This window comes from Gorilla gorilla, chromosome 2 (genome assembly GCF_029281585.2).
Source record: "Gorilla gorilla gorilla isolate KB3781 chromosome 2, NHGRI_mGorGor1-v2.1_pri, whole genome shotgun sequence".
Lineage (NCBI taxonomy): Eukaryota > Metazoa > Chordata > Mammalia > Primates > Hominidae > Gorilla > Gorilla gorilla.
Window position 1 is genome coordinate 146,423,715 of NC_086017.1, and position 15,632 is coordinate 146,439,346.

The 15,632-nt window shown below is 42.6% G+C and overlaps 1 protein-coding gene across 1 annotated transcript in view; it reads left to right on the top strand.

Annotated features, from left to right (window-relative positions):
- The window catches only part of EPHB1 (EPH receptor B1), a 473,721-nt gene that overhangs the window by 451,506 nt on the left and 6,583 nt on the right, over positions 1–15,632 (top strand). Inside the window, exons 14-15 of the mRNA XM_055383292.2 lie at positions 6,376–6,569; positions 7,400–7,555. Coding sequence (XP_055239267.1) covers positions 6,376–6,569; positions 7,400–7,555 — 350 coding nt within the window. The remainder of the gene's footprint in view (positions 1–6,375; positions 6,570–7,399; positions 7,556–15,632) is intronic.

The following is a 15,632-nucleotide window of genomic DNA, read 5'->3' on the forward strand; positions in this document are numbered from 1 at the left end:
CCCAGGATGCCCTCAAGGGAAAAGGGTGAGAAAGGAAGAGAAGGGTCATCTAACATGCTTTAAATAGAGGCTTTTTGGAATGTTCCACATGAGAACCTTTGCTCCATACTTACTAAAAGGTAAGGAAGCCTTTTTCGGATGATTTGCTTTGATAAGTCTCCAATGAAAAGTCCTGCCTGAATTTCAACACTGCCTCTCACCCTCTCCAGGGACCAGGCCTCTTTTGTGTTTTGCATACATACTCTCCCCTTGGAGCTGAGAGGATTACAATTTGCAAAGCTGCATACCTATGTTCTCTGCTTGCCCTTCCCATCACTTTGGGAGGGGGCAGTTTTTATCCTTCCCAACTTACAGCTAAAAGAGAAAGAATGGTCCCCAGTTCAGATCTGAGTCCACTGGCAGCCAGCCACACTGTAACCCCCTCTGTGCTAGGGTGGACACTGAGGAACTTGTAAGCTATGGAGTCAGCAAGCCTCCTATCCTGTGAAAGGTTTAGTGCCATGGCAGCTGCTCGGAAGATTGAGAAAGGTGGCAACTTCCCAGAGAGACTGTGGAAAGAGGAGCTGGGGTACTTCTATGACAGTACTCCCTGTTGCCATGGGCAGAGTGGCTCCAGCCTGGAGTGGGTGAAATGGCTACACCATTAACCGGGTCCTGAAGTCAACTATGGCTGGTGTCTAGGTCCTCTATCATCTGGGATTAGCAACACCTTGCCTCTGCTCCTGAAGCACATCAAATCAGTAAGCGGTGGAGTTAGTGCAAAGCCTGCTTTTATGAAATCAGCTGCACCCTGGTTCTGTCTCTACCAGCTGCTAAATAAGTATAACATGTCAGTAGAAAAAGCAGACCCAGCAGGGCGCAGTGGCTCATGCTTGTAGTCCCAGCACCTTGGAAGGTGGAGGCAGGTGGATTGCTTGAGGCCAGGACTTTGAGACCAGCATGGTCAATGTGGTACAACTTTGTCTCTGCTAAAAATACAAATTAGCCAGGTGTGGTGGCGCATGCCTGTAATCCCAGCTACTCGGGAGACTGAGGCATGAAAATTGCTTGAGCCTTGGAGGCAGAGGTTGCAGTGAGCCAAGATCACGCCACTGCATTCCAGCCTGGGTGACAGAGCAGGACCCTGTCTCAAAAAAAAAAAAAAGAAAGAAAGAAAAGAAAAGAAAAATCAGACCCATCTTATCCTGCCCAATACCTTAATCTGATTAAGAACAATTCAGCACTTACAGAATGAATTACAAAACTGTCTGACAAGCAAGATTTCACATTCAAGATATTTTCTGTCAATGCTGAAAACAAATAAAATTTCTGATATTAGACTTCCAGAATTCCCAAGTTATTCATTTAACACACAATCAGTGTATGCTAGTTGTGACTAAGCACTGTGCTTGCTGATTCTAGAGGGTTTTACAGTCCGGTGGCATAAACATGGGGCTTTGAGAACATTTGAGTGGAGGAGGTAAGGGAAGACTTCCTGGATATTTGACGTTTGAGACGGGTCTCAGAGGGAATAAGAACATCTGCAGAGTAGCAGTTTATTCTAATTTTGCGTGCTCCTTCAAAATAAAGCTCCTAAGCATTGTCTCAAGTGCAGTTTTGCTCCTCGTGGGAGGCAAGAGGTGACTTCATGCCCATTCGGAAAGCTTCTTACAACCTGGCCTGGGAGAGAGCCAGGAGGGGCTCCCAGCTGCCGGGCTGAAGCCTCACTCATCAGAAACCACCAAGGTGGTGGTGGTAAAGGATTTTACAGATGACAATTGAAAGGTTTTAAGGAAGAGAATTGCAGAGGCAAGTTGGAGTGCCGGTAATTAGGCTTCCGGAGCACAGGAAGGTCTTTGAACATGTACAGAGAGTTTGTCAGCCAGAGAGAGCAACTTGGAAGTTCTGCTGCTTGGATCTGATTGACAGAGATAATGAGAGTGGCAGTGTCTGTGGAGAGGAGCTGCAGTCTTATTGAAACATCAGAGCTTGACTTAACCCACTCTGCCCTGGTTTCTCCACTGCTCTGAGTTCCTCCACTTCCCTCTCCCCAGTGCAAGGTCGACTAGGCACTACCCACAGCCTGACTCACTAATGGGAAATACATGTCTGGGGGCAGCCGGGAGCAGGCCCTGAAAATACAAGGGCAACAGGAGGGGCTCTGCCCACTTCCCAGAGGAGTTCTAGTCACTCCACCCAGTCCCAGAGAGCACCTGGGGTCAGACTACCTGCACCTGATCCCTACAGAACCTGTGTACCTACCATTTCTCAGTACAGGTGAATAAAGGCAACTCCTCACCACACCTCCTCCCTGCCCCTTTAATTAGATCCCAGGATGTTTGCTTACACTGGCCTTTGCAATGGCCAAAAGAGTTGTTGCTGAACTTTCAAAATGAGACAGCAGAGAGCTCTGGGTAACAGTTGCCTAGACTGGTCTCCTTACCCCCAGAACTTTACTTTTACTTCTCTCTGGAAATGCCATCTGATTTCATTCTAATCTTCAATCTTCTCAATAGCCACTTATCTCATCCTCTTGTGGACCAATGAAAGGAGCCCAGAATTCACTTCTGTTTTCAACTCTGCTCAGTAGGACACCCTTTGCCTCCAACCTTAGGCCATATCTTTCCATACAATTCAAACCTGGTCACTGTCATTTACAGCCATCATCACATGGCCAGAATGAAGGTGCTTCTCCACTCCTCCTTCCTGTTCCCCATACCTGCTAGTGAGGCAAGTGTGACAGAGAATGATCTCAAAGTCCCATTAGAAAACCAAGGCTATTTTTTGATATAATGATATTCTAATTTGACTATAAATTTATGTGCTCAGAAATTTAGAAAACACGCATATCCTAAAGAAGAGAATAAAAATCTCCAAAGGCATTGTACTTCAATCAAAGACTTGAGTGGATAAATGCTACTCATATGCCAATGAATGACCTCAGTATTTTTTTCTTTGGGATGAAGGGTAAAGGACACTTTTTTCCCTATGTGCAAGAAGTATTAATGCTCCCAGACTATCAGCTCAAGTAATAACAACAAAATTATTTACAAGAAGTAACAAATGGAGTAAAGTCCCATTTTCTAAACACAAACATGGTAGTGGGTTCCCACGGCTATGCTCTACCCTGAAAAGTGAGAAAAGTCCTTGGTGCTTTTCAAATACTATCTTCCTGGACCTCCAAAATGAGCAGTAGTAACTCCCTTCTTTGCTGGGAAGACATCTACTAAAATAGACACAGCCGTAATGACACCTTCTGTGTGATGAGGATTCATCCTACTACTCATCTGCGCTGTGCTCAACACGCATCACTTCGGTGTCATTTAATCTTTGTAACAATCTCATCTGTGAAGTTTCAGGAAGTCAGGTGACTCTCCCAAGGTTCTATAGGTAATAAGAAATGGAACTTGGATTTGAAACCAGCCTTCCAAGGTCTATGTTGGTGATGTAGTACTATCACCAACACAGCCAAATGGACCTGTGTTCCTAGCTGACCTGCCCAGAAAGGAGAAATCAGTGGCTGTTTGATGTCCTCTTAAAAAGAAAGTAAACACACCAAACAAAGAGCAAATACAAAAACAAATACCAGAACAGTCTTCAAAAAAAAAAAAAAAAAAAAAATCGGCCCGTGCCTGTAATCCCAGCACTTTGGGAGGCCGAGGTGGGCGGATCACGGGGTCAAGAGATCGAGACCATCCTGGCCAACGTGCTGAAACCCTGTCTCTACTAAAAATACAAAAGTTTGCAGGGCATAATGGTGCATGCCTGTAGTCCCAGCTACTCGGGAGGCTGAGGCAGGAGAATTGCTTGAACCCAGGAGGTGGAGGTTGCAGTGATCTGAGATTGTGCCACTGCACTCCAGCATGAGCAACAGAGCGAGACACCATCTCAAAAAAAAAAAAAAAAAAAAAAAAAAAAAAAAGCCAATGAGATGCCATGATGCCATGCAGTGGAGACAATAAGGGAAACAGAATTGAGTTACATTCAGTCTAGAGCTCACAGGCAGAAGACTCAGCATGTGCATGGGTCCCCATTCTCTTGATCCCTTGCCAAAAGAGGTTGGGTCAGCTGGTCACATCATGGAGCTGCGCTCTCGCAGAAAGGCCCTGACTCCAGTGCTCCTTCTTGTTCCAGGACAGGTGGTAGAGCTGTCTTGTCAGTGAGGAAAATTAGTATCTGGGGCTCTAGCATCTAATGATCTGAGCAGAGATGCCATTAGTTTAGGGGACCACCAGGAACATTAACTGCCCTGCACTGGAAGACTTTGGGGACCCCTGGCATCATGAGAGGTCGAGTTTGGACTCTAGCTCCTCCTGCTGGCCCTACCTAACCTGCCCTTATGCAACCCAGAAGGAGCTCTAGGGGCCATTCAATGGGTAATCCCACTTGGAGATTCTGTGACTGGGACCCTCAATCTAGTTACTTGGAAGGAACTGGAAAAGGGTGCAGGGTTTGTGAGCCAGGCTGATGGGAATGATGCACAGCTGCTCATTCTCATAGATTACTTAGTTTAGCCCCATGCCCTTGTTGCATGCCAAGAAGACACCCGACACCTCCAGGGGCTGTTCTCCAGGCTGAGATTACTATGGCAGCTCAACAGAGGCCTAGGAAATACGGCTTTTGAAGTATTCAAAACTTAAAATCAAGCACCGCTGTGATTTATTCCCAGCCCTATCTTTTGCTGGATGTGTGCCCCTGGGCAGATTATTTCACTGCTCATGCCTCCATTTTCTCATGGGGAAATGGGGTTAAAATGGTTGTCCTCAGAGGATAGCAGGGGAATTTGATTAACAACAGTTTAGAGGAGAAAAAAGATTGTCAGTGCAACACAGTGTTCAAAAGTGAGTACTCCCAGTCACTGGATTTTTAAATATAGCGATAAAATTGATGTGGTTTGTATGCTTGATTTTTCACCCTATTGAATGAAAGAACTAATACACTTTGATTATCTCCAATGACTTGGTTATCATTTTATCTCATGTCCTATCTCATGTCCTACATACTATGCATAGAAACTGTAAAAACTAAACTAACTGAAAATACTCACTTTTTGACCAATTTATAAAGTATATAAAAAAGAAAGAATAATCAGTTGAAATGAATCTCATTATTTTTTAAGTAGAGGCAAAAACACCAAAAACACCCTGAACTCCAAATTATTTCCTTTGTTGTTTAAAATGCTTTAACTGTTTATTTTAATATAAAATCAATGCAGGATTATTATAGAAAATAAAAAATTCAAACAAGCAAAGAGAAACACATGAAAAATATTCAGGTTTCTGCCTATCCAGAGGCAACTGCTATTAACACCATGCTGTATATCCTTCCAAGGTCTTTTCCATGCATGTCTATAATAGTTGGTTTTTGTTTTTTACAAAGCAAGATTATACTATATCTGAAGTTATGCAGCCAGCTCTTTTACCTGTTACAATATGAGCATATTTCCATCTCAATAGATGGATTTTTGTAGTATCACTTTAAGGCCTACATTGTATTTTAGGCCTTCTGTTGCATTATGGGTGTACCATAATAAATTCATATGTTTAGCACTTGCGTCACTTACAATTATTTTTTTAATGTAAAAAGCACAGTGTAGGCATAATTGATTTAAATGCATTTGAAGTTAAGATGTACTGGATGAAAAAACACAAAGATCTGAAAAACAGACAATGTACTTAACGTTCCTAAAATCTTTACAAAATTACTCTCTGGCGTTTGTGAAAATTACCAAAATCTGATTGACGGTATTCATTTTGGACCACCTTGTTATTTTGACTGTTGTCATTGATTTGAACCAATTTGTTTAACCAAGCCCATTCATGTTGCTGCCTCATGAGGAATATGGCAAATAATGCAGAGGAGGCATCTAGAGGGTCTCTAGCATGGAGTAAGTGCTCCATCAATGCTAATCCCTTTCCTCCCTTTCTCTTCTCTTCCAAATGAAAGAATGAGTCCACCACAAGTTTTGAGGACATCCTTTATAAATAGTGGGTTCACTGGGTTTCCCATGTGTCATTGTTTCATCACTCCTAGTGCCACCAGCTTCCAGTAAGGCAGGATTGGGCCCTATGTCTTCTTAAAGAGCGGAGATGCTCAAGCTGTTCACTGGCTCATTCTTCAACAAACATTTACAGAGGTCCATGTGTGTCAGGCCCTGCACCAGGAGCTGGGGACATAAAGAAGTACTACAATGTGGCCCCTGCTTTCTAGGAGCCCAATGTCTAGGGGGATAAACCAAGTGCACAGAAAATCCATTACAGCGGAAGGTGTGCAAGCACAGAGCAAGGGCATCTGAGACAGCCTGGATCAGGGAGGCTCCATATAAAGGGAATAATTTGTGAGTGACTGGCTGGTGGCAGTCAGTCAATCACACCTGTTCCCTGTATGTCACTGCAGGTTATCAATGCCATCGAGCAGGACTACCGGCTGCCCCCACCCATGGACTGTCCAGCTGCTCTACACCAGCTCATGCTGGACTGTTGGCAGAAGGACCGGAACAGCCGGCCCCGGTTTGCGGAGATTGTCAACACCCTAGATAAGATGATCCGGAACCCGGCAAGTCTCAAGACTGTGGCAACCATCACCGCCGTGTGAGTCTAGTGAAACGGTGATCCCTAAATATGGCTGGTTTCATGGTCAGGGGCATAGCCAGCAGCCTCTGACCATGATCATGTTCGAATTTTTTAAAGAGTATCTAGTTGCAGTGTGGGCCTTATGTTGAGGAGAGCAACATGCATGAAGAAAGACAGGTAGGAGAATATTGCAATGATCATGATAGAGAAAATAGTGTCTTAAATCAGGATAATGGTTGTGGAAAAAAGTAAATGAGTTTTGGGGATTTGAGAGACAAAATCTTTATGACTTGGTGAAGGATTGGACATGGATATTGAGGGTGAGGGAGATGTCAAGATAGCACCCGGATTTCTGGTTTGGATACCTGGGTGTCTGCTTTGAAAATGTGCCAGAGAAGGTCGGCAATGGGTCTCACTGCTCCATTTTTTTTTTCAAATAGCTAAGGATGAAACTAGGAAAAACAATGTTGCCAATATATCTGGGGAGGTTGTGGTAAAATATGCATATTTTTAAAAGGACTACGTCTTTGAATGGTGAGGCTCCTAAATTTTGGTTTACAAAGGAGTTGGGAGCCTTCCGTTCCCTTCAGACTGAATGCTATGTCAACCTGTCTGTCTGGGTTAACTGAACTGTGACAGTGCCCAGAGGCAGAGACACTGGCCACCTGGATGTAGAAGTCATGCTGATTTAGGATTCCATGAGGAAGAAAGCTTCAGCCCAGGGCTCCACTATAATCCTCATTCCATCAGGAATGCTGCCTTCCATGAAGTCAGCTGTCAGGCCAGACTGGGGCACTGTCCATGCATCTCTGCAATGTGCGGTCACCTGCCCCTCTCTGTCTCACCAGGCCTTCCCAGCCCCTGCTCGACCGCTCCATCCCAGACTTCACGGCCTTTACCACCGTGGATGACTGGCTCAGCGCCATCAAAATGGTCCAGTACAGGGACAGCTTCCTCACTGCTGGCTTCACCTCCCTCCAGCTGGTCACCCAGATGACATCAGAGTAAGTGATGAGAATCTCTCTGTCCAGACCACACCTAGGGGTCAGTGCTCCTTCCCTGTTATTGCAGATGGTGTGAGTCCTATCTCTGGCCTCATCCCTGGAGCTCCGTCTCTGTATAGACCAGGCCTGGATGGGGAGCACCTTGGAAAGATGAAGGGGGATGTGAGGGTGGGATGGGGAGGTGGAGATCCACTCTGGGACCCAAATGAGAGTTCTTCAAAGTTATAGCCATATGTCATTTGCCTAATCACCCAGAGTCTCTTCCCCATTTAAGTTTTTAAACTCAACTCATCAAAGAGAGCATCCAGATGGAAAGAACACAGCCATCCAGTACTTTAAATAACATAGCAGGAAAAGCATTGCACTGATTCAGCAACAGTCTGAGATATGTGGGGAGCTTGTCCTTATACTTAGATAGCAGTTGTCAACAAGCATGCATTTCCATCCCCCACAATTATTTACCAGTCTGTGGCTCCCTCAGGAGTTTGGAGGAATACACAAAATAAAATTATTCCAATAAGATGAGAGCCAGAAAGAGTTTTAAAGATCCATGTGGTCCAGCATTTCCCCCAAGAATGTTCTGAGAAGCACCGGTTGTGGGAAATGTTAATAGGTTCTCCTTGGAAAAAAGGTCCCGCAGTCAAATAAATTTGGGAAATATTGTGTACTTTATCACCCTCTTGGAGATTCACTGCTCATATTAGCATTATAAAGGCCATGAGAAATCCTGAAATAAAGGAACCCATTTAAAATTATTAAATACCATAGAACCATATTTTTGAGGGGCAGGGTTTTATAGAACTGTAGTCTGGGAAATATTTATCTGGTTCCACCTCTTCCATTCAGCAGATTCTGAAATTACATGACATTGGTCCTCACAGGTGGCAAAGCTGGGACACAAGCCTGCTTTTCTGGCTGCCAGTTCAATATTCTGCTACCTGTCCACCCCAGGGCCTCAGTGGTTCCCAGGCTTTGCTGCACACTGGAATCACCTGAGGGCCTTTAAAAAATATTAATGCCTGGTTCTCACTCCCATACTTTCTGATTAGTTGTGGTAAGATCTGAGCATAAGGGTTTTTTAAAGCTCCTCAGATGATTCTAATGTGCAGCAAAGTTTGGGAACCACTGGATTAAGGTTGGTTGGTAAGGATAAAATTTCACCTTCTACACTCACAGAAGCTCAGATAATCCTACCTTGGAAATTAACTCTACCCTTCAAACACACACACACACATACACACACACTGGGGGGACTTCATGGGCTCCGTGGGCTACAGCATGTACCGATAGCACATATTGTGGGATCTGGCAGCCTGTAATACACATTTCCTATGATAGAAGATACATTCATCCATCAGTCTGCGAACACGTATTGATCACCTGTTATACAGTGGGCACAGTGCAAGGTGCTGGGATTCCCTCCTTGCAGCTGGGGCAAATCGGTTGCTGAGTCCCAGGAAAGAGCGGTAGTGATCCACCCCTAGTAGCTAAGCCCCCAGGGACAGCTTCCTGACATTCCAACAGTTTCCCTGCCAATATACCTGGAGTCCAGCTCTACCTCTCTGAGGTCTATTTTTTTTTTCAGAAATGATGGAGCCACCACTTTCTCCAGGGAGATGGTTTGAATGTGTGTCTAGCTTTGGATCCACTGAACATCAGAATACATTTCTTAAAAACTAGATTCATTTCCTGGTGATGCCAAAAAAAGATGGTTCCTTCCATTAAGAATGACTGTCAAATAGACAGCAAAAATAAATAAATAGAAAAGAAGCACTTACCAGTGGGAAACCAGGCTCCTCATGTTTTAGAGTGAAAAATTGATGCCCCTAGATAATCAGAGGGACTGAGTTCAGGGATAGAAATGGGTGTTTATGAAGACTGGCTACTCCCATTTTCCCACTGTGATTTGCCTGCGTATGGGGGCCATTGTCACGTAATCCCCCAGGATCTAAAAGAATTCTCTTAGTCTGAGAAGAATCAGTGAAAAAGATAAGGGGAAGACCAAAAGGAAAGTGAAACTATAAATTAAGGGATTTCATTCAAAGTAAAACATGTCCACACACTATTAGAGCAATTTGATTTGTTTCTTGAGAGGTAAAAGATGGAAAAAGAAATTGAGCAACTTAATAAAATAGATTGTGGGACAATCTGTGAATTCAAAATTCCAGCATGCTTCCCTAAAGTATTTGCCAAAAAGACATGAACACTTTGAGCATCTCAACCAGCAGCATCCCTTGGGAGACTGACTACCAGCTGAAAAGGGCATGGGGTGGGAGAGCCAAGGCATTGTGGACAGAGATCCAGCCAAGCGTTCACCAGGGTGTGATGTGCAGTGTACAAAGCAATCAGCTGTGCTGGGTTCGGGGGGCTTTAGAGCAAATACAGTCAGGACCTTAAAAGAGTTCTGCCAGCATCCCTGCATGGGTGCTGAGAACCAACTTGTCTTGTATTTGAACACCAGCTCCACCACTGCTTACCTATTGTGTGACCTTGAGCACATTACTTAATTTCTGTGAGCCCTACTTGCCTTGTTTATAAATAATTTATAAATTATTATAAATAATAATGCCCATCTCATTTGTGTTTGTGATGGGAGGTTAATGGAATGGCACATGCAAAGTACTTGATCCATTATCTACCCATAGCATGCACGCAAAAAAATTGTTACTGTTAAATTTTTTTTTTCTGTCCATAGCTTAATTTTTTTATTTTTTAATATTTTTTATTTATTTATTTATTTTTTATTATTATACTTTAAGTTTTAGGGTACATGTGCACATTGTGCAGGTTAGTTACATATGTATACATGTGCCATGCTGGTGCACTGCACCCACTAACTTGTCATCTAGCATTAGGTATATCTCTCAATGCCATCCCTCCCCCCTCCCCCCACCCCACAACAGTCCCCAGAGTGTGATGTTCCCCTTCCTGTGTCCATGTGATCTCATTCTTCAATTCCCACCTATGAGTGAGAATATGCGGTGTTTGGTTTTTTGTTCTTGCGATAGTTTACTGAGAGTGATGATTTCCAATTTCATCCATGTCCCTACAAAGGACATGAACTCATCATTTTTTATGGCTGCATAGTATTCCATGGTGTATATGTGCCACATTTTCTTAATCCAGTCTATCATTGTTGGACATTTGGGTTGCTTCCAAATCTTTGCTATCATGAATAATGCCGCAATAAACATACATGTGCATGTGTCTTTATAGCAGCATGATTTATAGTCCTTTGGGTACATACCCACTAATGGGATGGCTGGGTCAAATAGTATTTCCAGTTCTAGATCCCTGAGGAATCGCCACACTGACTTCCACACTGGTTGAACTAGTTTACAGTCCCACCAACAGTGTAAAAGTGTTCCTATTTCTCCACATCCTCTCCAGCACCTGTTGTTTCCTGACTTTTTAATGATTGCCATTCTAACTGGTGTGAGATGGTATCTCATTGTGGTTTTGATTTGCATTTCTCTGATGGCCAGTGATGGTGAGCATTTTTTCATGTGTTTTTTGCTTGCATAAATGTCTTCCTTTGAGAAGTGTCTGTTCATGTCCTTTGCCCACTTTTTGATGGGGTTGTTTTTTTCTTGTAAATTTGTTTGAGTTCATTGTAGATTCTGGATATTAGCCCTTTGTCAGATGAGTAGGTTGCGAAAATTTTCTCCCATTTTGTAGGTTGCCTATTCACTCTGATGGTAGTTTCTTTTGCTGTGCAGAAGCTCTTTAGTTTAATTAGATCCCATTTGTCAATTTTGGCTTTTGTTGCCATTGCTTTTGATGTTTTAGACATGAAGTCCTTGCCCATGCCTATGTCCTGAATGGTATTGCCTAGGTTTTCTTCTAGGGTTTTTATGGTGTTAGGTCTAACGTTTAAGTCTTTAATCCATCTTGAATTGATTTTTGTGTAAGGTGTAAGGAAGGGATCCAGTTTCAGCTTTCTACATATGGCTATCCAGTTTTCCCAGCACCATTTATTAAATAGGGAATCCTTTCCCCATTGCTTGTTTTTCTCAGGTTTGTCAAAGATCAGATAGTTGTAGATATGCGGCGTTATTTCTGAGGGCTCTGTTCTGTTCCATTGATCTATATCTCTGTTTTGGTACCAGTACCATGCTGTTTTGGTTACTGTAGCCTTGTAGTATAGTTTGAAGTCAGGTAGTGTGATGCCTCCAGCTTTGTTCTTTTGGCTTAGGATTGACTTGGCAATGCGGGCTCTTTTTTGGTTCCATATGAACTTTAAAGTAGTTTTTTCCAATTCTGTGAAGAAAGGCATTGGTAGCTTGATGGTGATGGCATTGAATCTATAAATTACCTTGGGCAGTATGGCCATTTTCACAATATTGATTCTTCCTATCCATGAGCATGGAATGTTTTTCCATTTGTTTGTATCCCCTTTTATATCCTTGAGCAGTGGTTTGTAGTTCTCCTTGAAGAGGTCCTTCACATCCCTTGTAAGTTGGATTCCTAGGTATTTTATTCTCTTTGAAGCAATTGTGAATGGGAGTTCACTCATGATTTGGCTCTCTGTTTGTCTGTTATTGGTGTATAAGAATGCTTGTGATTTTTGTACATTGATTTTGTATCCTGAGACTTTGCTGAAGTTGCTTATCAGCTTAAGGAGATTTTGGGCTGAGACAATGGGGTTTTCTAGATATACAGTCATGTCATCTGCGAACAGGGACAATTTGACTTCCTCTTTTCCTAATTGAATACCCTTTATTTCCTTCTCCTGCCTAATTGCCCTGGCCAGAACTTCCAACACTATGTTGAATAGGAGTGGTGAGAAAGGGCATCCCTGTCTTGTGCCAGTTTTCAAAGGGAATGCTTCCAGTTTTTGCCCATTCAGTATGCTATTGGCTGTGGGTTTGTCATAGATAGCTCTTATTATTTTGAAATACTTCCCATCAATACCTAATTTATTGAGAGTTTTTAGCATGAAGGGTTGTTGAATTTTGTCAAAGGCTTTTTCTGCATCTATTGAGATAATCATGTGGTTTTTGTCTTTGGCTCTGTTTATATGCTGGATTACATTTATTGATTTGCGTATATTGAACCAGCCTTGCATCCCAGGGATGAAGCCCACTTGATCATGGTGGATAAGCTTTTTGATGTGCTGCTGGATTCGTTTTTCCAGTATTTTATTGAGGATTTTTGCATCAATGTTCATCAAGGATATTGGTCTAAAATTCTCTTTTTTTGTTGTGTCTCTGCCTGGCTTTGGTATCAGAATGATGCTGGCCTCATAAAATGAGTTAGGGAGGATTCCCTCTTTTTCTATTGATTGGTATAGTTTCAGAAGGAATGGTACCAGTTCCTCCTTGTACCTCTGGTAGAATTCGGCTGTGAATCCATCTGGTCCTGGACTCTTTTTGGTTGGTAAGCTATTGATTATTGCCACAATTTCAGATCCTGTTATTGATCTATTCAGAGATTCAACTTCTTCCTGGTTTAGTCTTGGGAGAGTGTGTGTGTCGAGGAATTTATCCATTTCTTCTAGATTTTCTAGTTTATTTGCATAGAGGTGTTTGTAGTATTCTCTGATGGTAGTTCGTATTTCTGTGGGATCGGTGGTGATATCCCCTTTATCATTTTTTATTGCGTCTATTCGATTCCTCTCTCTTTTTTTCTTTATTAGTCTTGCTAGCGGTCTATCAATTTTGTTGATCCTTTCAAAAAACCAGCTCCTGGATTCATTAATTTTTTGAAGGGTTTTTTGTGTCTCTATTTCCTTCAGTTCTGCTCTGATTTTAGTTATTTCTTGCCTTCTGCTAGCTTTTGAATGTGTTTGCTCTTGCTTTTCTAGTTCTTTTAATTGTGATGTTAGGGTGTCAATTTTGGATCTTTCTTGCTTTCTCTTGTGGGCATTTAGTGCTATAAATTTCCCTCTACACACTGCTTTGAATGCATCCCAGAGATTCTGGTATGTTGTGTCTTTGTTCTTGTTGGTTTCAAAGAACATCTTTATTTCTGCCTTCATTTCGTTATGTACCCAGTAGTCATTCAGGAGCAGGTTGTTCAGTTTCCATGTAGTTGAGCGGTTTTGAGTGAGATTCTTAATCCTGAGTTCTAGTTTGATTGCACTGTGGTCTGAGAGATAGTTTGTTATAATTTCTCTTATTTTACATTTGCTGAGGAGAGCTTTACTTCCAAGTATGTGGTCAATTTTGGAATAGGTGTGGTGTGGTGCTGAAAAAAATGTATATTCTGTTGACTTGGGGTGGAGAGTTCTGTAGATGTCTATTAGGTCCACTTGGTGCAGAGCTGAGTTCAATTCCTGGGTATCCTTGTTGACTTTCTGTCTCGTGGATCTGTCTAATGTTGACAGTGGGGTGTTAAAGTCTCCCATTATTAATGTGTGGGAGTCTAAGTCTCTTTGTAGGTCACTCAGGACTTGCTTTATGAATCTGGGTGCTCCTGTATTGGGTGCATATCTATTTAGGATAGTTAGCTCTTCTTGTTGAATTGATCCCTTTACCATTATGTAATGGCCTTCTTTGTCTCTTTTGATCTTTGTTGGTTTAAAGTCTGTTTTATCAGAGACTAGGATTGCAACCCCTGCCTTCTTTTGTTTTCCATTTGCTTGGTAGATCTTCCTCCATCCTTTTATTTTGAGCCTATGTGTGTCTCTGCACGTGAGATGGGTTTCCTGAATACAGCACACTGATGGGTCTTGACTCTTTATCCAATTGGCCAGTCTGTGTCTTTTAATTGGAGAATTTAGTCCATTTACATTTAAAGTTAATATTGTTATGTGTGAATTTGATCCTGTCATTATGATGTTAGCTGGTTATTTTGCTCGTTAGTTGATGCAGTTTCTTCCTAGCCTCGATGGTCTTTACAATTTGGCATGTTTTTGCAGTGGCTGGTACCGGTTGTTCCTTTCCATGTTTAGTGCTTCCTTCAGGAGTTGTTGTAGGGCAGGCCTGGTGATGACAAAATCTCTCAGCATTTGCTTGTCTGTAAAGTATTTTATTTATCCTTCACTTATGAAGCTTAGTTTGGCTGGATATGAAATTCTGGGTTGAAAATTCTTTTCTTTAAGAATGTTGAATATTGGCCCCCACTCTCTTCTGGCTTGTAGGGTTTCTGCCGATCAATCCGCTGTTAGTCTGATGGGCTTCCCTTTGAGGGTAACCCGACCTTTCTCTCTGGCTGCCCTTAACATTTTTTCCTTCATTTCAACTTTGGTGAATCTGACAATTATGTGTCTTGGAGTTGCTCTTCTCAAGGAGTATCTCTGTGGTGTTCTCTGTATTTCCTGAATCTGAATGTTGGCCTGCCTTGCTAGATTGGGGAAGTTCTCCTCGATAATATCCTGCAGAGTGTTTTCCAACTTGGTTCCATTCTCCGCATCACTTTCAGGTACACCAATCAGACGTAGATTTGGTCTTTTCACATAGTCCCATATTTCTTGGAGGCTTTGCTCATTTCTTTTTATTCTTTTTTCTCTACACTTCCCTTCTCGCTTCATTTCATTCATTTCATCTTCCATTGCTGATACTCTTTCTTCCAGTTGATTGCATTGGTTCCTGAGGCTTCTGCATTCTTCACGTAGTTCTCGAGCCTTGGTTTTCAGCTCCATCAGCTCCTTTAAGCACTTCTCTGTATTGGTTATTCTAGTTATACATTCTTCTAAATTTTTTTCAAAGTTTTCAACTTCTTTGCCTTTGGTTTGAATGTCCTCCCATAGCTCAGAGTAATTTCATTGTCTGAAGCCTCCTTCTGTCAACTCGTCAAAGTCATTCTCCATCCAGCTTTGTTCCGTTGCTGGTGAGGAACTGCGTTCCTTTGGAGGAGGAGAGGTGCTCTGCGTTTTAGAGTTTCCAGTTTTTCTGTTCTGTTTTTTCCCCATCTTTGTGGTTTTATCTACTTTTGGTCTTTGATGATGGTGATGTACAGATGGGTTTTTGGTGTGGATGTCCTTTCTGTTTGTTAGTTTTCCTTCTAACAGACAGGACCCTCAGCTGCAGGTCTGTTGGAATACCCTGCAGTGTGAGGTGTCAGTGTGCCCCTGCTGGGGGGGGGTGCCTCCCAGTTAGGTTGCTGGGGGGTCAGGGGTCAGGGACCCACTTGA